The following is a 24,143-nucleotide window of genomic DNA, read 5'->3' on the forward strand; positions in this document are numbered from 1 at the left end:
CCCGAACGAAAACATGCAGTTCAAACAGACGATAGAAATGAATGAACATAGCCTACCTGAAAGCATTTCCGTAACATTTGAATTTTCTGGTGTATGCAATCTCATGCAGAATACAACGCATTGAAGTGAGCGAGTTTTTTTTCTCATTAATAATGCGGACCGATTGAACCTTTTAATAATGACGTTGCTCTGAGACCCTCACTGTAATTACAACTCATGCGCGCCCGTGCTTCAAAACACGCAACGCATGTTTTAAATCGCGGACTTAATTGCAATTCGAAAATCACACTAAGGATATTGCAATTCGTAATTAATGTTGGTAGGCTATATCGTGCAGCCATAGACTGAACTGTGTGAGTGTGTGTTATTTAAACGCAAATTTAGCTGCAGCCAAGTGACTGTGGGACCCACCTTGCTCCATTCTGCGACCCACAAGTGGGTCATCATCATACAAATGTCTGCGTATGGACCAGTTAAATCAGAAGACTAAAATTCGCCTGCAGAGAATAAGGATGTCACAACAATAATGAGCCACTCACACAAGGCATAAGGTTTAACTGATTTTTTAGTTTTTGATTTGCGTAGAATGCAAATTTTGTAGAACTTGAGAAATAGATAAAAGATAAAATAAAATACAGGAAATGGAAAAAATAAAATACAGAAAATACAAATTTGTGTTTCAACAAATAAAATTATTTCTTTAAACACCGTTTTTTCTTAGGGTTTCAAGGACTTTAAATACTCTAAAGGACTAATTTTCTAAACAAAATAAATAAAGGACAAAAAAATGAATGTATATTCTGCTATTACTTTATGCTAATACTTGTTTTTAACCTTGGTTACACACCTCCCAGCAGTTTATGCACGCACCAAGCAGAAATGACATAAGCCCATATATCTTTACAGACAGCAAAGTATAAAACACAAATGCAGTTAGAACCCACAAACATTCATCAACAATTCACCTGCTTTTTTTTTTCAACTTGAAATGGATTTTGCGCGCGCGCTGCAAATCAAATGTAACAAGTTTACTCGGCGACCAATAAGCATTCACCATGACGAAGCCTAGTAACGTGCCATGAACAACCAAAATTATGCATTTTCCCCATTCGTTTTTATTTAATTTAAGTTACAGTTTGAACATTTAATATTAAATATATATTTTTTTTTTTGGGCCACGCCATGGCCTGTAGGAGGGGCATCAATGACCGCTAGCATTGGTCACTGTTGCTATGGTAACTTGTAAGGACAACAAGCTTTTAAACCAACCTTTACCTACTCAACATTCCTTACAAACATATAAAAAACACAGACATACATTCTCAAATGCACATAGATTGCCCTTCACAAAGAGCTGGAATAGTCCTGGGGGTTGGGGGTGGCGGCTGGGGGGCTATGGGGGTTAACAGTAGCTCTGTGAATGAGTGTTGATCAGTCTGCCCTTTTTTCTATATCACTGAAGTAACAAACAAGTGAGAGAGGGAGAAAAATGTATCTTAACGTTTATATTTTATGCTATGTTCTCTGGACATCAGGTCTAAGTTACTGTATGTCCTGGTGTCCACTACAGAGGACATGTTCCGTAACAGAAAGTCATATTCTGGTTTGAATCCCCATAGCGTTTTTCTGACATTTGTTTATGATGAACAATTTGAGAATTAGCCATATTTAAATGAAAATTACAAAATAATATATTTTCATAGGAGTGGTAAATTCAGTCATTCACTTAATGTCAATGTCATTTTTTAAAGACCAAGAAGGAATTTTCATAGTTAAACCTTCAAAAAAAAAAAAATAATAATAATAATAATAATTCTCAAAAAAGACTTTAATGTGTTCTATCCAGACTTAAACTGTGATGTGTGGAAATTTGCTAAAATGTATTGTCTTCTACAGAGTAAAACGGTCTATGGCTGAGCGAACACACTTAGTTCTGGCTCACATGATTCCTGCAGAATGATAATTTGATAATTTTCAATATAATCCACAAACAAAACAAGGTTAAATTAAATGATAATTTAATCAGCCAATTTATTTGAAGCTTTCAAAAAATGAATCTGTTCTATATTTACATTATATATATATAAAAAAAAAAAAAAGTGGTTGTTTATAGCATATCCGCAGGCAATATGTAACATAATGTAGCCTATGGAAATTTTTTAATGTTACACAATTAAAAGCTGGTAACGATAACATTCATAATTTGATGCTTTTCCACTATTTTAGGATCCCTAATACATTTCAAGGCACCTTGATCTGAAGCTCTGTTAAATCACATGACCTAAGTAACTACTCCACCCACAAAATATATCATTGGCCAGTATCATCTGATGTTACATTTGGCATCTTGACACTTTTTTTATAACTGAGAACTCTAGACTTCCAAACATTCTGGATGGGGTCGTTACTAGCTGTTTCCATGGTTGGATTTGAAAGCTTCAGCAATGGCCAATAAGATGCCAGTGACTAAACTGGTAGCACTTGGTCTGTTGCTTCTGCTATGCTTCTCAGTAGTTTTCTGCAATGCATTGGACAATAGGTGCTGGACACTGGGTGATTTTAATTCACCAGTACTGGAACAGGATGGTGATATTGTAATTGGGGGGCTGTTTCCCATGCACTATATAGCACTGGAAACTGACCATAATTACTCTGAACGGCCACAGCATCAAGAGTGCAGTGGGTGTGTGAAACAAAATGCAGAGAATGAAAAACAGCAATGAAAAGATAAAATAATATACCAGTTTAAAATAATAAATATAAACCTTAAATGTAATGTAAATGAGATCCATACTTTGTTACTCATAACATTTACTGTATTATTATGCTAAAAGAATGGTGTTTATCACTTCTGTGAACTGTTCCCCTCAGAATAAGCCTGTTTGTTAACTTCTCACTACTGCTATACCCAGCTCTCTCCTTGTCTTTGCTCTCTCCTCATCTTTTCAGCAGGTTTGATTTTCGTGCATTCCGATGGGTCCAAACAATGGTGTTTGCCATTGAAGAAATTAACAGTAACTCCAGTTTATTACCAGGAGTGACACTAGGTTATCGGATCTTGGATAGCTGTGATCATGTGCACACCAGTCTGCGAAGCATGCTTTTCCTAGTGAATGGCACTTCCAGTCAAACACAGGCTAATGCTGATGGTAGTGCCAAATGCCTTTCCTCTGCCCCAGTGCCAGCTGTCATCGGTCTGGCATCATCATCGCCCACACGGGCTGTGGCACAAACTTTGGGTCCATTCGGAATTCCACTGGTAAGAGTATGAGTAAGAGTCTTGTAAGAGATAATTCCAGATATTTATTTATTGCTGTTAATTTATGTATTCACTTATTTCTTTGTTAAAGGGCACTTGATTTGGCAAAATTTCAGTCAAAGCCTTTTCCATCTGCTGCTGTTATAAAAATTGAAAGTTGTAATCAAAAAGCATAACTGTGAGCTTTTTAACATTATGTACTGAACATATAGTCAAACTACAAGAGCAATATGCCATAGAGTTAAGCTTTGTGAGCATTTTATCAATGATTTTCATGTTGTGTCTTCCAAGAAACTGCATTTATTGAAAACTTTAATGCTCATAAAAACAAATCAGAAATGACCAGTGCTATAAACTAATTTGTCTGATGTTACATATTATTGAATAACTAACATTAGTAGCCAGAATATCTGTTTTATGATTGTGCAATAAAATAAATAAATAAATAAATTAAAATAATAAAATAATAAAATACAAAATCAACAGGCTCTTTAGCTTTTCTTTTGAATGCATCATCTGTATAATAGGTTTCTCATAAGCTTTCCTCTGGGTTTTTAGTACTATTTATTCTCCTGATTCCAGTGCATACTACTGATTATGTATGTTGCAGCGAATTAGCTAATGTCAAAAATATGTTATCATTTGCACAGGTTGCACATACTTGTTTTTAGCACCAAAAAAGAAAACATCTTCTGGAGAAAGAAAAAAAAAACCTGATGCAGCAAAACATATTTAAGACAAATTTCTGTGCCCTGTTCTAATGTTCTTTATTGGTAATTTTTTAGGGAGAGAGAGAGAGTGAGAGTGAGAGAGAGAGAGAGAGAGAGAGAGAGAGAGAGAACATATCCCTTAATATCTTTTTTTTTTCTGTTTGTCTTTCTTGTCTTTCAAGATAAGCTACTTTGCGACCTGCACCTGTCTCACAGATAAGAAGGAATACCCTTCTTTCCTGCGTACTGTGCCCAGTGATGTATTTCAGGTGCAGGGACTGGTCCAGTTGGTTTCCCACTTTGGCTGGCGCTGGGTGGGTACAGTGGGCACAGACGATGACTATAGTCACTATGGCATCCAGGCCTTTACCGAGCAGCTTGAAATACTTGGTGGCTGTATAGCCTTTCACCACTCTATACCCAAAGCACCTTCCCAGGCACAAATACATGCAATTCTTAATAGCCTGGAGGGTTCCACTGCACAAGTGATTATAGCATTTGCCACTGAAGGACAGCTGCTGGAGCTCTTGGTTGAAGCAGCACATAGGAATCTAACAAGGATGCAATGGGTGGCCAGTGAAGCCTGGGTGACAGCCAAACTTCTTACCATCCCTGAGCTTCACCCTGTCCTGGATGGAACATTGGGATTTGCCTTTAGGGGCACCACTATTCCAGGCTTGGCTGAGTTTCTACTCAGGGTTAGACCCTCACCTAAACCTGAATCTGTTTTCACCAACATGTTTTGGGAGGAACTGTTTGGATGCACACTTTAATATCTCTCTTATTACATGGCTAACCACCAAATAAAATAATATATTGGGATAATGACCGGCTGCCACTTTAGTATCTCTCTTATTACATGGCTACTCACCAAATAAATTAATATATGGATGTAAAATATTGATTTGAGTATAAAAGAGTGTATAATTCTAACTGTATATAAGCTTAAAGCCCTGTGACCATTGGATAAGTGGTTTGGAGAACTGATGAATCAGATTAGCTTAAAGGGATACTCCACCCCAAAATGAATTTTTTTTCATTAATCACCTACCCCCATGTCCTTCCAAACCCGTGAAAGCTCAGTTCGTCTTCAGAAGACAATTTTTGGATATTTTGGATGAATACCTGGAGACCTGTGACTGCCAAGTAAATAACAGTGTTAAGGTCCATAAAAGGTATGAAAGTCGTCTTCAGAATACTCAATCTGCCATCAGACGTGCAATCTGGGTTATATGAAGCGACGGGAACACTTTTTGTAAGCGAAGAAAACAAAAATAATTACTTTTTTCAATAATTTCTTTGTCAACGGTCTCCTCTGTGTCTCTCTATATCACCGTATGCTGTGTATGCTCTTCTGTGTCATCCGCACCACAAGGATGCACTGTTTTATTTAAAATCAAAGCTAAATACATGTAGAAACAGCACATCCTTGTGGCACGGATGACACAGAATTTTCATTTTTAAAGTGACGTGACGTACAGCCAAGTATGGTGACCCATACTCAGAATTCATGCTCTGCATTTAACCCATCCAAAGTGCACACACACAGCAGTGAACACACACAACGTGAACACACACATGAAGCAGTGGGCAGCCATTTATGCCGTTTAACCCCGGGGAGCAGTTGGGGGTTCGGTGCCTTGCTCAAGGGGCACCTCAGTCGTGGTATTGCCGGCCCGAGACTCGAACCCACAACCTTAGGGTTAGGAGTCAAACTCTCTAACCACTAGACCACGACTTCCCCATTTTGGGGTGGAGTATCCCTTTAAAACATCTGCTAAGAAAAAAAATATATATAAGGTTTAAAAAAAAATTACAATTAATCTAGCATTGAGTACGGTGGCTGAGAGAGCTCAATGCGCTGCAACTTAAGAAACCACGTGCAAGCAGAAAATGCACCAGCAAATTAAGAAAACATCTTTATCAGTTTGAAAAAAATATGTTTGTTTACTAATTAAACTTGTGGCCACAAGAAAAAAACATGTCTTTCCCTCAACATAAGAAGTCGTGGCCACGAGAAATGGATGTTGTTCCCTCAATATGGGATCTTGAGGCCACGACTTCACATCTTATGGCCACGACATGAGGATGTTGTTACCTTGACAAAATGACCTTGTGGCCACGACATATTAACAAATACCCACGAGTTAATAAGTCGTGGCCACGACAAAACTAAGTGAACCAAGTGAACTAAGTGAACATGTCCTCTCCCGGTCACCATTATATGGAACATGACAGCAATATGATAATAATGTAAAAGAGGTTTGAGTTGTGACCCACCTGACCCGTTATGACCCATCTAACCAGTACAAAATTATGGATGATTGTGAATTTTAGGAAAAATCTGACTGCTAAATGCCACAATCAATATTCTGAATAAAGAAATCAAGTATTCCAAAACAGATTTTTCCAGAGAGTTGTGTAATAATATCATACACATTTTGGAAATCTGGTTGACCCCAAGTGTCTGTTTCTGTCTACTAGGTGCTACTGAGTGTATCAAGTGTCCCCAGTACTACTGGCCAAACAACGAAAGGGTTTCTTGTGTTGCTGGCATAGAGGAGTTCCTCTCATACCATGAAATCATGGGAATCATTCTCATATCTTTGTCTCTCTTTGGAGTCGCTGTGGCAACTGTTATCACATGGATTTTCTTCCTTTTTAGAAGCACACCCATAGTTAAGGCCAACAACTCTGAGATGAGTTTTCTACTGCTGTTGTCTCTCAAACTTTGCTTCCTTTGCTCACTGGTGTTTGTGGGCCGGCCCTCACCATGGACATGCCGTGCCCGACAAGCTGCATTTGGGATCAGCTTTGTTCTATGTATCTCATGCATACTGGTCAAGACCATTGTGGTGCTTTTGGCCTTTCGTTCCACTATGCCTGGTTCCATTTCTCTAAAGCTATTTGGCCCTCCACAGCAAAGGGTTTTCATTTTCTGCTGCACAACAGGCCAAGTTATCTTGTGTGCTTGCTGGCTGGTACTAGCACCTCCTTACCCCTACAAAAACACGTCCTATCAGGGTGGTAAGATTGTACTAGAATGTAAAGATGTGTGGCCGCTAGGATTTTACCTGGTACTGGGCTATATTGGATTACTCTCTTGTATGTGTTTCGCCCTTTCCTTCCTTGGAAGGAAACTTCCAGATACATTTAATGAAGCTAAGCTCATTACATTTAGTATGCTTATATTTTTTGCTGTGTGGATCTCATTTATACCAGCATACAACAGCTCACCAGGGAAATACACAGTGGCAGTTGAGATATTTGCCATTCTTGCTTCCACTTTTGGACTTCTGTTTTGTATTTTCGTACCTAAATGTTATGTAATTCTGTTAAGGCCTGATTTAAATACTAAGAAGGGAATGACTGGAAAAATGTCAAAATGAAATGTTTTTAACTTACATGATAGTGACCCTGTCTATGTGGTCAATATTTCATTCCTGTGCATCATACTGTTTGATTATGATTGTTATATTGTTTGTAAATTTATAGAAGCCACTACTACTGTTTACCAAACTCATTTTGGTAAAAAATTCTGTATTTTATTGCTGTGTGTAACCATACTTAACACTTGATAACCATGTCGACATAAATAATTAAAAAGCCTTTTATTGCCCAAATAACCATGTTGACATATGTGCAAACATAATTGAAAACATTATTAGCAATATGAACAATATCACACTTGTAAACGTGAGATATGTCTGTATATCGGCACAGCTGTGATTTGGCCTAGGTAATAGATATGGATAGAGAGTTGGACTTGTAACCCAAAGGTCATGGGTTTGAGTCTCAGGTCTGGCAGGAATTGTCAGTAGGGGAGGCAATGACCAGTGCTGTCTTCCACCCTCAACACCACGACTGAGGTGAGACCCTTGAGCAAGGCACCTTACCCCCAACTGCTCCTTTGGCGCCACAGTATTGGCTGCCCACTGCTCCAGGTGTGTGTTCACTACTGTGTGTGTGCACTTGGAAGGGTTAAATGCAGAGCACAAATTCCAAGTATGGGACACCATACTTGACCACGTCACTTCACTTTCACAAGTGTGTAAATAAATTAGGAACAACAACTGAGTGTCTTTAACAGCCCTCTTTTGTGGAGAACTACTTCCTTCCGCCACGGATACAAATTTAAAGTTGACATTTTAACAGCTGAGTCCAAGCCTCAGTTACTTATTCGAAATGTCACTGTAGTTACGTTCATTATTAGTGATGAAGGAATGTTGGGTTGCTTCATTAAAAGCATATTGTACTACTGTATTAAAAGTAGTGTATTATGTGTGGTAGAGTATTGAGAGATTGACTCAGTGAGTGTGATTACTTGCACCTGATACAGCATTCATTCTTCAGCTTAATCTTATATTCACAATAAAACATTAGTTTGAATGTCCACTGTGGAAAGCGATAGGCTCTTTGTTGTACTATCCTTTCATCTGTTAAGGGTGATTTCCATTGACAATGCTGCTCAGTGAATTTGTTGGCTGTGTCTTACAAGTTATTGTTAAAAGTAAAAATAACTTTTGTTTGACTTTTGTCTTTTTCAACATAAGTCTTTACTGCTGACTTGTAAAAACAGTCAATGTAACTAAAATCACGTTCACAAACACACAGTTTCTCAATACTAAACACTATTATTAAATACTACCAATGGCCGGTCCGTTTGATCCCCCTGCTCTCGGGCGAGTCCCAGGTGGCCGCACAACAGCTACTGGTGGTGAACCTCCTGGTCTTCGACGACCTGAAAAGGGCCATCATTCAGCGGGTCGGCCGGACCCCAGAGCAGCATCGCCAGCGGTTCCGTTCCCTGGACCTGGGGGAATCCGGTCGGCCATTTGCAATGGCCCAGCAGCTCCGGGACTCCTGCCGCAAGTGGCTACTGGCCGAGGGAAGTGACGTGGAACACCTCATCGACCTCGTGGTGCTGGAGCAATTCATCGCTCGGCTACCGAAAAAAACAGCCGAGTGGGTCCAGTGCCACTGTCCCACGTCACTGGACTTGGCCGTCCATCTGGCAGAGGACCACATGGTAGCATGCCCAGGGGTCGGCTAACCCTTAACGACTCTCTCCCTCTTTCTCCTCCCCGTCTCTCTCTCGACCTGTCCCTCTCCCTAGGTCCCGTCCACCCGGCCCTCCTCGTGTCCCGCCACAGCGCTTCTGTTTCCCCACTCTCTCCATGCCAATTCTCCAATCCACTCCCTGCCACTGGGGTGGCGGGGAGGTCTGGGCTGGCCTGTTGGCGTTGTGGGTACCCGGAGCATTTTGTGAACAGGTGTCCAGTGATGGAGGTGAGGACGATGATCCGGGTCCCGGATGTCCCACAGGCCACCCCCGGTCAGGCAGGAGAGTACCAAATACCTGTGAGTATCAAGGGGGGTACATATCCGGCCTTGGTGGATTCAGGATGTAACCAAATCTCAATCCATCAAAGCCTGCCGGGCTTTCAGCTGTTCAGAGCGGACCGCGATGCAGAATCAACGGGGAAATCGCGCGGCGGCGGGACATGCATTTATATCAGTGAACGGTGATGCACAGATGTAACTGTGTTAAAGAAGATGTGCTGCTCAGATCTAGAAGTGCTTTTTGTCAACTGCAAGCCATTCTATTCGCCGCGGGAGTTTCACTCGTTCATTCTGGTGAGTGTTTACATCCCTCCACAAGCGCACGTAAACCTGGCTTTACAGAAACTCGCTGACCAGATCACAGAGACAGAACAACAACACCCGGACTCTGTTTTAATCATTCTTGGGGACTTTAATAAAGCCAATCTCTCCCGTGAACTGCCAAAATACAGACAGCATGTTACATGTCCCACAAGAGACAGTAATATATTGGATCACTGTTACACCACAATAAAGGATGCATATCACTCTGTTCCACGAGCAGCTTTGGGACTGTCTGATCACTGTCTGGTTTATCTTATACCAACCTACAGGCAGAAACTTAAATCTGATAAACCTGTAATAAAGACTATAAAGAGATGGACCAATGAAACAGAGCAGGATTTACAAGCTTGTTTTGACCTCACTGATTGAAGTGTTTTTGAAGTTGCTACCACCGATCTGGACGAACTCACAGAGACTGTAACATCCTATATTAGTTTTTGTGAGGATATATGTATTCCTACCAGGACTTATTTAACATTCAACAACAATAAGCCATGGTTTACAGCAAAACTCAGACATCTTCGTCAGGCCAAAGAGGATGCCTACAGAAATGGGGACAGAGTCTTGTATAATCAGGCCAGAAACACACTGAACAAAGAGATTAGAGCGGCTAAAAGGACCTACTCTAAAAAGTTGGAAGACCAGTTTACTTCCAACGACTTCAGTGTGGAGTGGACTGAGAGCCATTACCAACTACAAGACACCATCCCCCTGCACTGAGGCTAATCAACGACTTGCTAACGACCTGAATGAGTTTTATTGTAGATTTGAAACACCCCACATCCATTCTGATCATCTCTCTACACAACCGTTAACACCTCCATCAATACCCCTCTCCCCCACTCCTGCTCTTCAAATTAGTGAAAACGATGTGGGCCAGGTCTTCAGGAAGAACAAAAGAAGAAAAGCACCAGGCCCAGATGGTGTTACACCAGCCTGTCTGAGAACCTGTGCTGACCAATTGGCCCCCATCTTTTCACAGATCTTCAACAGATCTCTGGATCTCTTGTGTGAAGTGCCGTCCTGCTTCAAACGCTCCACCATCATCCCCGTTCCAAAGAAACCCAAGATAACAGGACTTAACAACTACAGACCTGTGGCTCTAACGTCTGTCATCATGAAGTTGTTTGAAAAACTGGTTCTGGCTTATCTGAAGGACATCACTGGACCCTTACTGGACCCCCTGCAGTTTGCTTACCGAGCAAACAGGTCCGTGGATGATGCAATCAATTTGGGATTGCACTTCATCCTGCAACATCTGGACAAAACAGGGACTTATGTGTGGATCCTGTTTGTGGACTTTAGCTCGGCTTTCAACACCATCATCCCAACAGCCCTCCAGACCAAACTGACCCAGCTCTCTGTGCCCACCTCCGTCTGTCAGTGGATCACCAGCTTTCTGACAGATAGGCAACAGCTAGTGAGACTGGGGAAATTCATGTCAAACAGCCGCTCCACCAACACTGTTGCCCCTCAGGGATGTGTCCCTCCCCACTGCTCTTCTCCCTCTACACCAACGACTGCACCTCCAAAGACCCCTCTGTCAAGCTCCTGAAGTTTGCAGACGACACTACAGTCATCGGCCTCATCCAGGACGGTGACGAGTCTGCTTACAGACAAGAGGTTGAGCAGCTGGCTGTCTGGTGCAGTCTTAACAACCTGGAGCTGAACACTCTCAAAACAGTGGAGATGATCGTTGACTTCAGGAGAAACCCCCCTGCACTCCCCCCACTCACCATCATGAACAGCACTGTGGCTGCAGTGGAGCCATTCAGATTCCTGGGAACCACCATCTCTCAGGACCTGAAGTGGGACAATCACATTGACTAATTTATTTAAAAGGCCCAACAAAGGTTGTACTTCCTTCGCCAGCTGAGGAAGTTTAACCTGCCACAGGAGCTACTGAAACAGTTTTACTCAGCCGTCATTGAGTCTGTCCTGTGCACTTCAATAACTGTCTGGTTTGGTTCAGCTACAAAATCAGACATCAGAAGACTACAGAGAACGGTTCACAGATAAATGTTCCCCACTTATGCAAAAATGTGCAATATTCTTATATTTATTTGTTACCCCTCCATCCAAGTACATCTCTGCATCTTACTCTATTCTAATCCATTGTCATCTATAGCACAACTGTTCATACAATTTATTTATTTGCAATTTGTTTTTTAGTTTTTTGTTGTTGTTGTTGTCTCTGTGTACTGGAAGCTTATGTCACTAAAACAAATTCCTTGTATGCGTGGATTCTGATTCTGATTCAACCGGGGGCATTGGATACAAGCCGCGTGGTTAAGGTGCGGTGCGTACACGGGGATGTGGTGGAGTACCCGGAGGTCCCGATTATTATTCAATTCCGGGGACAAAAGCATAGTGTGGAGGTGGCGGTTAGTCCCCACCTCCGGCATCCGATAATTTTGGAAACGAATTGGCCCGAGTTTACTGTTTTACTGGGGTCGTTATGTGCGGATGCCTCTTGGGAAAAGAAGGCACGGAAGGAGGCCGCGCACGTGCAGGTGGGAGAAACTGAGCCAGGACTGCGGGGTTCTGCTTCAGGGGAACCGAGCGAAATCGGGAGACTTATTCTCTAGGAGCGTGATGACTTTCCTCTGGAGCAGTCTCAGGATGAGACATTAAAACACGCTTTCCAACAGGTCCGCTCCATCGATGGCCAGCCTCTCCAACCTGCCCACCCGCTCACCTATCCGTATTTTGCCATTATAAGAGATCGGTTGTATCGAGTGACCCAAGACGCTCGGACAAAAGTGAATACAACCCAGTTGTTGATTCCGAAGAGCCGCAGGGAAATGCTTTTCCATGCGGCTCATTCTAATCCTATGGCGGGCCATTTGGGACAGGCAGCAACACTGAATCGCCTCATGACCCGTTTCTTTTGACCGGGCATTCACAACAACGTGCGCAGGTGGTGCACGTCTTGTCCTGAATGTCAGTTGGTGAATCCACCGGCTGCCCCAAAAGCACCTTTGCGCCCCCTTCCCTTAATGCAGGTCCCCTTCGAGAGAATTGGTATGGACCTCATCGGGCCATTAGAGCGATCTGCACGGGGACATCGCTTTGCATTAGTCATAGTTGACTATGCAACACGATATCCTGAAGCAGTGGCCCTCCGCAACATTTCCGCTAAGAGTGTTGCGGACGCTCTGTTTCGTCTTATCTCCCGGGTGGGGATCCCGAAAGAGATCCTCACCGATCAGGGCACAGCGTTTATGTCACGTACGTTACGCGAACTGTACGGATTAAATCCACGATCCGTAAATTCGTTCAAGAAGACGCCAAGAATTGGGATATGTGGTTAGAGCCCTTGTTATTCGCTGTGCGAGAGGTCCCACAAGCCTCCACAGGGTTTTCCCCCTTTGAGCTTCTCTATGGACGCCAGCCCCGAGGGGTGCTGGATGTACTGAGAGAAACTTGGGAGGAGGGGCCATCTCAGGGCAAAAATGAAATTCAGTATGTGCTGGACTTGAGAACAAAACTCCACACTTTGGTGCGGCTATCAATGGAGAATTTGTTACAAGCCCAGGACCGCCAAAAGCCAGCTATATAACAGGGGAACTAGATTACGCAAATTTGCACCGGGAGAGAAAGTACTTGTATTACTCCCAACGTCGAGCTCTAAGTTAATGGCTAAGTGGCAGGGACCGTTTGAGGTCGCACGACAAGTCGGAGATCTTGATTATGAAGTAATACGGTCCGATAGGAACAGAGCACGTCAGATCTATCACCTCAACCTCCTAAAAAAATGGAATGAGGCGGAATCAGTGATGTTGGCAACGGTGATTGGCGGGGAGGAGGATCTCAGACCAGAGGCGAATGTCAAACTAAATCCAACTCACTGATCTAACGAAATTACAGGCCGAGTTTGCCAACGTCTTCTCGCCCCTGCCGGGCCGTACTAACCTGATTCAGCACCATATCGAGACTGAGCCGGGCATGGTAGTTCGCAGCTGGCCGTATCGCTTACCTGAGCACAAGAAAAAGGTAGTTCAGGCTGAATTAGATGCAATGCTGGACATGGAAGTAATAGAAGAATCCAATAGTAATGCCGAAGTTCGACGCGTATCCAATGCCGCGGGTTGACGAGTTGCTTGATCGGCTAGGCACGGCTCGTTTTTATTTGACATTGGACTTAACAAAGGGTTATTGGCAGATCCCCTTGTCTCCATTATCCAAAGAAAAGACAGCTTTCACAATGCCGTTTGGATTACACCAGTTTGTTACCCTTCCGTTTGGGTTGTTCGGGGCGCCGGCTACCTTTCAGCGCCTCATGGATAAGATTCTGCGGCCCCATGCTGCATATGCAGTTGCCTACCTGGATGATATCATTATATTTAGTAATGATTGGCAGCAGCATATGCAGCATTTGAGGGCTGTCCTGAGATCGCTGAGGGGAGCGGGACTCACGGCCAACCCAAAGAAGATTGGGCAGGTGGAAGTAAGGTATCTGGGCTTCCACTTGGGGTACGGACAGGTGCGTCCCCAAATTGACAAGACAGCTGCTATTGCGACCTGCCAACGTCCCAAGACCAAAAAGGAGGTAAGGCAGTTCTTGGGGCTGGCGGGATATTATAGACGGTTTATTCCTAATTATTCGGACCTCACCAGTCCTTTGACTGACCTTACTAAAAAGGAGGTGCCAGATACGGTCCAGTGGACGGAGCCGTGTCAGCAGGCCTTTACCCAGGTAAAGGCTGCCCTGTGTGGCGGCCCGTTGTTACACTCTCCTGATTTTTCTCTCCCTTTTCTGTTGCAGACGGACGCGTCGGACAGAGGGCTGGGTGCAGTCCTGTCCCAGGAGATGGAGGGGAGGAACGGCCGGTGCTGTACATTAGCCGGAAGCTCTCAAAGAGAGAGGCTAAGTAGAGGACCATAGAGAAAGAGTGCCTTGCCATCAGATGGGCCGTCCTCACCCTCCGCTACTATCTCCTGGGACGGGAGTTCACCCTCTGTTCGGACCACGCTCCTCTGCAGTGGCTCCACCGCATGAAGGATACCAATGCGCGGATCACTCGTTGGTATCTGGCTCTACAGCCTTTTAAGTTCAAGGTGATCCACAGGCCGGGTGTTCAGATGGCGGTGGCCGACTTCCTCTCCAGAAATGGGGGGGAGGGGGCTGCACTGCCCTACAAAGCAAAAAGGCAGTAACTGCATTTTTGGTCCAAAATTTGTTAATGTCATTTTTATGACATTCAAGGCATTCTTTGTTATGTGACAAAACATCTTATCTGAAATGTGTGTCGTTTTGGAGAAAAATGGTAGTTCTTTGTACAGTAACTGCAAAAAGCCCTAGTGAAACAAAGGATGAGTACAGTAACATCCATTACTGTATTCTTATGTTTTACCTAACAAAAATAACCGTGTTGCTGCACAGTGAAGTTACTGTTTCCATGGTGAACACACACAGCTGATTTCGCGGCATCCTCGCGAGTCACGGGACGGTTTTTACATTTGCGATTTCACCCTTCTAACTTCACACAAATTTTGTTTGAGATGGCACAAAGCCGAGGAAAGAAGATGGTCGAACTGGCGTTGAAAAGAAAATACCCGGAGAATGGTAAGTTACAGTGACAGATTAAACATTAAGAGGCTAGGCTATCACAATATAAGCACTTGTCAGCTGCCAGGCCGGGACTTCCTCTCAGAGGTCCATTCAGATGGACCTCTGAGAGGTGATTAACAGGCGATGTTTTAAATAGCTTTGCTTACCTGCCCCTGATCCTCCCTGCTCCTAGCTGTAACTTTATCCTCTGTAACTTCACATCATCGCCGGTGCCATGTCATCATTTTGTTGATCATCTCACAAAGTTATAATCCAACCAGCGGTGAAAAAATATTCAATAACTAGAAAAGCACTCGGTGAGCACTAACCTCTGTCAAGGTAGCCTGTAGGTCACTGAGGCAATACTAATTCCAAATGTCCCGTGTTCCGGATCACCACCAAAATGTAGTCATCTGGTCCTTATACCCATGTTGTCCGAAAATGTCATCCAAATCCATACAGTACTTTTCGAATTATTTTACTAACGAACAGACAGACAGAAACAGCACCAAAAGATAACCTTTGGCCGGAGGTAAAACTTCTAAAGGCATCAGGCTATCCCATAACATCCAAGCAGCCACCGTGATCTTCTTCGCTCTTATTAGGCTAACTTACATGAACGGCGTCTTCTTTTTTCATAGGTTAAGTTAATCATTCACGGCGTTGTTGTCCAGCAGAAGAATATAACTGTCCATAAACACAGCTATCAGTGTAACGTGACAGGTGTTCAACTTAAAACACACTCTCTTCACAGCCGATGTTTGAAGACTATGTCCACTGTTTAGAGCAGTTAGCGAGTTGTGAGCAAAACTGACATCTTTCTCTTTAGTAAGCATCCATGCTTTCAACAAAAAACAAACTTCCGCAGGTATTTACGCCCCCTCCCTCTTCCCCCTAGACTCAAACACATTGGTTCCTGTTCCTAAGCATTTATTTATTGCACGGCTTCAACTTCTGAATATAAAATTATATGTTTAATTTGGATTCCCCTAAATTATATTAAAATGTTGTCCCTCTGCATGACTGCAAGCTTCTATGTTTTATCCTATTATTGTAGGCCTAATGTAAATATGAAGCCAGGTTGCGTTTTTGTGTGTTGGCTTTATTTCGTTCTTCATTTTCATTGAGGGTGCAAAATTATTAATTTATTATTGTGTTAGCCTAATTCATGCATTATATATGCATATATATATGCATATATATATATATATATATATATATATATATATATATATATATATATGTATGTATGTATACATATGTATGTATTAGGGCTGTCAAATGATTAATCACGATTAATCACATCCAAAATAAAAGTTTTGTTTACATAATATATGTGTGTATACTGTGTATATTTATTATGTATATATAAATACACACACATGCATGTATATATTTAAGAAGAATATGTTATGTTTATATATTAAATATATTTATATATAATATAAAATATAAGAATATAAATATATAAATGTATATACACGTAAATATTTTCTAAATATATAATTTATGTGTGTGTATTTATATATACATAATAAATATACCCTGTACACATACATATATTATGTAAACAAAACTTTTATTTTGGATGTGATTAATCGTGATTAATCATTTGACAGCCCTAGTATGTATATGTGTGGTGTATATATATATATATATATATATATATATATATATATATATATATATATATATATATATATATATATATATATATATATGTATGTCCATATAATAGGGGATTTACATTCATGCCACTAATTTTCTCTCTTTTGCATTTAAGATACACATGTAGGTATTCCATCAAAGAGGCAGCAAGTCCTGCCCCCCACTGAATAAATGGAGTGGACCATCCTGGACACTTTTCTGGATACCACCAGCTTGACAGCTTATACAATGACATTACTGACCCAGATTATGTCCCAACCCATACGATGACACAGACTGAAGTGGAACTTGGAGACCCAGAGGAACAAGTTCAAGAGTCAGAGCCACAGCCAGAACCACAGCCAGGGCCACAGCCTGAAGTGGAATCACGTCGACCACCAATGAGAGAGCCATGTGGTGCCAAATGTCGAAGAAGGTGTACAGACCATATTTCAGAGGAAAGACGGAGGGAGATATGGAGTCAATACTGGGAGATGACCTACACAGAAAGACGATCATGGATGTTTTACTCAATTACCTCAGTGCCAACCAAAAGAACAAACAACCGGCCCAGAAAGTCGCCCTGGCTGCTTATTCATTTACCGGCTGCAAAACCAGAAAGGAGAGCCAAGACAGGTCTGCAAAATGTTTTTCCTGTCATCATTAGGCTATCACCCTAAAAATTACAGTCTGGTCATTTCCATGATGGGGAAGTCAAACACCAGGCCACTGGTTCCACCCAAGGACCAGAGAGGAAGACAGGCTGCAGTCAACAAGATGGACGTGAAGACCCTTGATGACCACATTGAGTTCTTCCATCCTTGTGTGAGCCATTACAGACGGGAGCATGCCCCAAATCAACGGTACCTGCCAAGTGACATCACTATAAAGATGATGCATTCAGACTACCTGGATAAAGGAAACACATGCTCCTATGAAGCATACAGGAAGATTGTAAAAGACAAAAAAATCAGCTTTGCCAAACTTGGGGAGGAGCAATGTGAGGACTGTTTGGAACATGCTGAACATGCAAACTGCCACACAGGGGAGACTGAAAGCTCAGATTGCCCAGAGTGCCTAAGGAACAAACATAAGCAGTCTGCCCTAGAGAGCCGCCAAAGCTACCAGGCAGATGCAGGCCTCTTTTACAAACTATCCCATACGGAGAATGAATTTATGGAATTGGACTTCCTAATGAAAAAATTCTCGCTGAAGGTGCCCACTCTTTTGCGACCACAGAATAGAGGGGTTGAGGAGGTCAAGAAGAGAGACATAATCTGTAATCTTTGTCCTCTCATGCCACCAAACAGGAGGGTGTTCTAGTATTCCCTGCCTGTGAGCAATGTTGTGGAGGATGAGCATAAACTAAAGTGTTACCATTATTTTATATATATATATATATATATATATATATATATATATACCATTATTTTATATATATATATATATATATATATATATATATATATATATATATATATATATATATATATATATATATATATCTAATAATCTATATACAATCTATTATTAAATGTATGTTTTCTAATTTGAAAAATCTTTCCCATGTATTCATTTCATTCAGTACGTTGTGTTTATAAACCTACTGAAACAGATACTGCACCATATAAGATCAACTTGTTTATCTTATTTATCATCCTAAGAGTTTAAAAAGCCTTAGAAACACTTAGACACAATTATTTTGTTTTGCTCTGTTGAATTGGAGTTTAACTTGCCTATATTGCTCCAAAGAAAAGTTGTTTTGGAGTGCTTTAACATTAATGTGATTTGTAGGTATAGCAGATACTACATTACAGATACAGAAACAACCCCAGCAATGTGAGACTTTAAGCAGCCGTTTCAGCACCAGAACAGCTTCCGGGTGGAAAATATCCATTTGGACCTTGATACAGCTTAGCAATGTGAGACTTTAAGCAGCCTTTTCAGCACCAGAACAGCTTCCGGGTGGAAAATATTGACCTAAAATGGTCAAATTAGTTTGGGTTTGGTATATCCATGTTCAGGAAAACAAATGGTTTCAATTATTTCAAATACAGTGTATCTAAGACACCCATAGCCCAAGTTGTGGCAAAAATAGTTTTTGGAGAATCTGTAGTTACTGCCTTTTTTCTTGGTATGGTGTCACGTTTTTGGTAAGTAATACAAAGCAATAATACAGTAACTGCAAAATAGGGGTAAAATATCAAATTAAATATGACAATTGATATGTCATATCAATTCTTCTTATAAGAATAAGCTAATATAAAGTAACATAACAGCAACATGTCCAATAATCTACCTACAACTACTTAGGCTGGATGACAGGATAACTTTTAAGTAATTTTTCTCAGTTCTGCACTCTGCGTAGTTACTGCCTTTTTGCTTTGTAGGGCAGTGCAGGCCGTATTACTCCCCGGCCTGAGTCGGACAGTGGGGGTATGTGGCGGGGGGGCGTGGTTTAGCGAAGTCTGCAGCGGGAGAGAGAATCAGGAGACGAACGGTAAGTGAGTGGTTTTGGGCAGAGACGAGCAACACCTGTCTCTTGTTTCAGTAATTGGCGTGGAGAGAGTATAAAATGCCAGGAGAGACAGAAGCAGTGGAGAGAGAGACGGACTGCTGACGTACCCCAGAACCGGAAGAAGTCACCCGGAAGTGTTATGCGATCGTGTCTGTGTTGATTTCAGAGTAAAAGTCATCGTTGGTGTAAAGTTTATTTGTGTTAGTTGAATAAAAATATGTCAGCAGTCCAGCCGACCCCTTTGTCCTCTTCCTTTCCCCACACGAACTTACTACATACAAGTACTATTATTTATAAAAAATATTATTTATTAAACAATAATATTTAATAAACAACAACAACAGCCATCATAAAAGTTTCTAGGCAGTTTAGTCAAAAGTACAAAGACAGTGCTCTGATACAGCACTGAAGTTACAAATATGTTGTGAAGAGATTTTGCCCTCAGCCCTTAGAAACCCTTGGTGTCAATATCCCAATGCAAAAGGCTTATCGTCATGATTAAATTATATATTGGGCAATAATATTGCCATTATTGCATATATGTTGGGGTGTGATTTTTCAATGTAAACAGTAACAACAGTTTTATTTATATTACACTATTTACACATTTATGAGCAGGTAACCTAACCCCTGCCCCCAAACCTACCATTTGTCAATAAAACACAAGATATAACAGGCAGATACACCTACCGTCATAATTTATTCAAAAAAAAAAAATTAATATTCCAAATCTTTTGAGGTAAAATGGTTGACTTGTGAGAGGAATCGACACGATCGCAGTCTCTGTCCACCTTAAAGCTCTTCCTGTGTTCTGCCTCTGCCTCCAAATTTAAAAAATGCAGCCAGAAGAAGCCTAACATACCACATTCTCTCTTGTTTTTCCTCACCAATTATTTCATCATACTGTAGTAAAATTTTAAAGGCTCTTGTGTGTCACGTGACCGACTGTGTCATGCTATGGGAGTATCTTTTTGAATGAGATGTGATGTGAGCGCGTTAACGGAGCAAGATTATTTTAAGCAATTAAACCTTATGTTTTACTCTCCTCTTCGCATAAAAATATCGTATGGCTTCAGAAGACTTGGAATGCAACACGACATGTTTGTAATGCTTTTGCAGTGCTTTTGTTGTGACTCAGAGGGCTTTTGATGGTACTTTACCCATTAGGTGTTTTTTTGGTATTCTGCTCTGGCCTAAATACAATAATGAAACACTTTGGAGCAAAAATACAGAGAATTAGACCAAAGCTTCATGCTAAAATAGCAAAAATCTCCACAGCTACAGTACATTTTCCTGGAGAGATGAAATATGCTGGAATAAAGGTGATCCATACAGCACAGAATATGAGCATACTGAATGTGATGAATTTAGCCTCACTGAAGTTATCAGGCAGCTTTCGGGCAAGAAAAGCTAAAACAAAATAAAGGAAAGCTAGCAAGCCAATATAACCCAGTACAGCCCAGAAACCTATTGCTGATCCTAAATTGCATGGTAACACTTTACAATAAGGTTGTATTAGTTAACGTTAGTTAATGCATTAGTTAACATGAACTAACAATGAACAACGCATCTGTTCAGCATGAATTAATCTTTGTTCATGCTAACTCATTCATATACTAATGTATTAGTTAATGCATTAGTTAACATGAACTAACAATGAACTAACAATAAACAACTCCACTGTTCAGGATTACTTAATGTTTTGTTACGTTAATTTACACATTTACCAATGCATCTCTTTACACTGACAGATAACTAGTTAATGATGTGGTTAAAGCATTAGTTAAAATGAACTAAAAATTAATAACGCATCTGTTCAGCATTACTTAATCTTTGTTCGTTAACTTATTCGTATACTAATGCGTTAGTTCATGCATTAGTAACCATGAACTAACAATGAACAATGTCGATAGCTTTATTTAATAAGCTTTATTTGATTATAATACAGTAGCTATGTAGGCCTACACATACGTTTATTTAGCAGCTAACACACACAATGGATATACAATACTAACTCCCCATTTGGGCACTGATTTGGGCTATTGGTAAACTTGGAAACCATCTAAACATCAACTGATAAATGTTTCTCATGTTTTTAGACATTTGTTTATTAACATGACTTACTACTAAAAAAATATTTAAGGGATTTAATTTGTGAACATTATTGTAATGTTTACACTAGTCCAACATTTACTGATGTGTCACTAATATTTGTAGACTGTTTATTTAGGCATACACGATTTAGGTATACCACTAATAAAAAAAAAAAAAGTTCAGTTTTTTTTTTTACAGTCTATGGTGACAGCACATCAAAATCACAAATCACGACTGTAAATGCGGGAAATCTCGCGCGGACAAACGTGACTTTAGAGTAAACAAATGGCGGACTTACAAGAGGAAATGGCGATTATAATATTTGGATATCTTTTTACCGAAAGTTCGCGGGGAAAAAGAAAAGGGTCTGAAGTCGTGGAGACGGTGTGAACATACACTTTATATATTACAGCGCGAGCTGGAGGAGAGTAATGCTTCCGTTTTCCGTTGGAAATCGCTTTGTTCCACGTGACTATCTTCTTCTTCTTCTTGCTTTTTAACGGCGGATCCCAAGTGACCATCTACTGAGCGTGCGCACATTTGTTCTCTTCTCGGGGTTCGGCGGTTAAATCGCCCGCAGGAACAGGACGGACTGGACCTACAAAAACATTGTCTGATGGAGTGGATTAACTGACTTGTAAAGCGGGATAGAAATGGTCCTCTTGGAAGACTTTTCAATGACATTCATCAGCTTTAAAACGCAAAGGTGATTACCAGCTGTTTGTCCATCCTGACCGTGGTTGCTCACTTCCAGTTAACGTTAGGAAAAACACCTCCTTCTCTGAGTTTGTTTGTTTATTTAATGTATTGATTATGTAATATAAATGTATATAATGTATACCACTGTTATGTAATAATATAATATATAATAAAGTTTTTGAAAATGTAAAAGATGCATGAATGGCTTTCAATCATTTAAGGTCCAGTAAAATCAATAATGACTGCTTTGTTAGTTAATAGTTAGTTAATGTTGAACTAGTGCATACTTTACAATAAGGTTAACAAATTCCCTCAAAAAATGCTTAGTTAGTGGTAAGTCAAGTTAAAAAACAGTCTACAAATGTTAGTTAAACATTAGTTAATGTTGAACTAGTGCACACTTTACAATAAGGGTTCACAAAGCTCTCCTTAGTAAATGCTTTGTTAATTGTAAGTTATGTTAATAAACACAAATACAAATTAAACATAAATCATAAGTTAAATTAAAATAAAACTACACAATAAAATAAACAAAACAAATAACCAAATTAAAAGCTAATTTAAAAGTAATTTCAATAAAAAAGAAAAAAACAAAGAGAAACATGAGAAGCATTATCAGTTGATGTTTAGATAGTTTTCCAAGTTTACCAATAGCCCAAATCAATTCCCCAAATGAGGTAGTATTGTTTATCCATTGTGTGTTAGCTGCTAAAATAAACGTTGTATATATGTATGTAGTATAATTATAATAAAGCTTATTAAATAAAGCTATCTACAGGCATAGTTCATTGTTAGTTCATGGTTACTAATGCATTAACCAACGTTAACTAATTATGTTGTTAATGTGAAGAGAAGCATTAGTATATGAATAAGTTAACATGAGCAAAGATTAAGTAATGCTGAACAGATGTGTTGTTAATTTTTGGTTCATTTCTTAACTAATGCTTTAACCACACATCATTAACTAGTTAATCTGTTAATGTGAAGAGATGCATTAGTAAATGTGTAAGTTAACATTAACAAAACATTAAGTAATCCTGAACAGTGGAGTTGTTCATTGTTAGTTCATGTTAACTAGTGCATTAACTAATACATTAGTATACGAATAAGTTAACATGAGCAAAGATTAAGTAATGCTGAACAGATGCGTTATTAATTTTTAGTTTATTTTAACTAATGCATTAACCACATCATTAACTGGTTAATCTGTTAATGTGAAGAGATGCATTAGAAATGTGGAAGTTAACATTAACAAAACATTGTAATCCTGAACAGTGGAGTTGTTATTTGTTAGTTGTCATAAGTTAACTACGAATGCATTAACTAATACATTATTATATGGAATGAGGTTAACATGAAATAGATTAATTAATGCTGAACAGATGTGTTGTTCATTGTTAGTTTATGTTAACTAATGCATTAACTAACGTTAACTAATACAACCTTATTGTAAAGCGTTACCGAATGTTGGTAACCAAACAGTTGATGGTAGTAATCCATTTACTTAGTAGGAAAATAAAATACTATAGAAGTCAATGGGTACCGTCAACTGTTTGGTTACTGACATTCTTTAAAATATCTTCTGTGTTCAGCTGAAGAAAGAAACTCATACTGGTTTGGAACAACATGAGGGTGTGTATAAATAAGAGAATTTTCCTATTTGGGGTGAAACTATTCGTTTTAAGTAATTACTGTATGTGTAACGTGTATGTGAGTTATTAGGCCTATGCTGTAAATAATGAAATTAATCTTGGTTTAAAAAAGTTGCATACTGGTGACACAGAGTTTATATGAGGTTTCTAAGAATGTTATCCTGTGTGTACAGGCCAGTTTGTTGTATGCATTTGAAATTTTGGATTTTTTGCTGAGTTTTTTTTGCATTCCTGCCTGTGTGGATGCATCAAGCCACGTTGAGTTGAAAGATTGAAAGATGGCGAGCCACCAGGACCTGAGTCTGAACCTTTCATTCTCTTCCTTCTCATCAATTGCTGAGGA

The 24,143-nt window shown here is 40.2% G+C and overlaps 2 protein-coding genes across 2 annotated transcripts in view; one reads left to right on the forward strand and one right to left on the reverse strand.

The window, feature by feature from the left end:
• Positions 1-2,195: 2,195 nt before the first annotated feature.
• Positions 2,196-7,629, forward strand: LOC109078431 (extracellular calcium-sensing receptor-like). Its single transcript, XM_042755648.1, has 4 exons — positions 2,196-2,683; positions 2,953-3,259; positions 4,152-4,723; positions 6,323-7,629. The coding sequence occupies exons 1-4, from the start codon at positions 2,445-2,447 to the stop codon at positions 7,356-7,358; spliced, it is 2,154 nt and encodes a 717-aa protein (XP_042611582.1). The 5' UTR covers positions 2,196-2,444; the 3' UTR covers positions 7,359-7,629.
• Positions 7,630-20,264: 12,635 nt separating this feature from the next.
• Positions 20,265-24,143, reverse strand: part of LOC122144623 (extracellular calcium-sensing receptor-like) — a 14,423-nt gene continuing 10,544 nt past the window's right edge. Inside the window, 1 exon segment of the mRNA XM_042755674.1 lies at positions 20,265-20,834. Within this exon segment, the coding sequence (XP_042611608.1) occupies positions 20,512-20,834 (323 nt within the window). The 3' untranslated portion in view covers positions 20,265-20,511.

Source organism: Cyprinus carpio, unplaced genomic scaffold (assembly GCF_018340385.1).
Source record: "Cyprinus carpio isolate SPL01 unplaced genomic scaffold, ASM1834038v1 S000006739, whole genome shotgun sequence".
Taxonomy (NCBI): domain Eukaryota; kingdom Metazoa; phylum Chordata; class Actinopteri; order Cypriniformes; family Cyprinidae; genus Cyprinus; species Cyprinus carpio.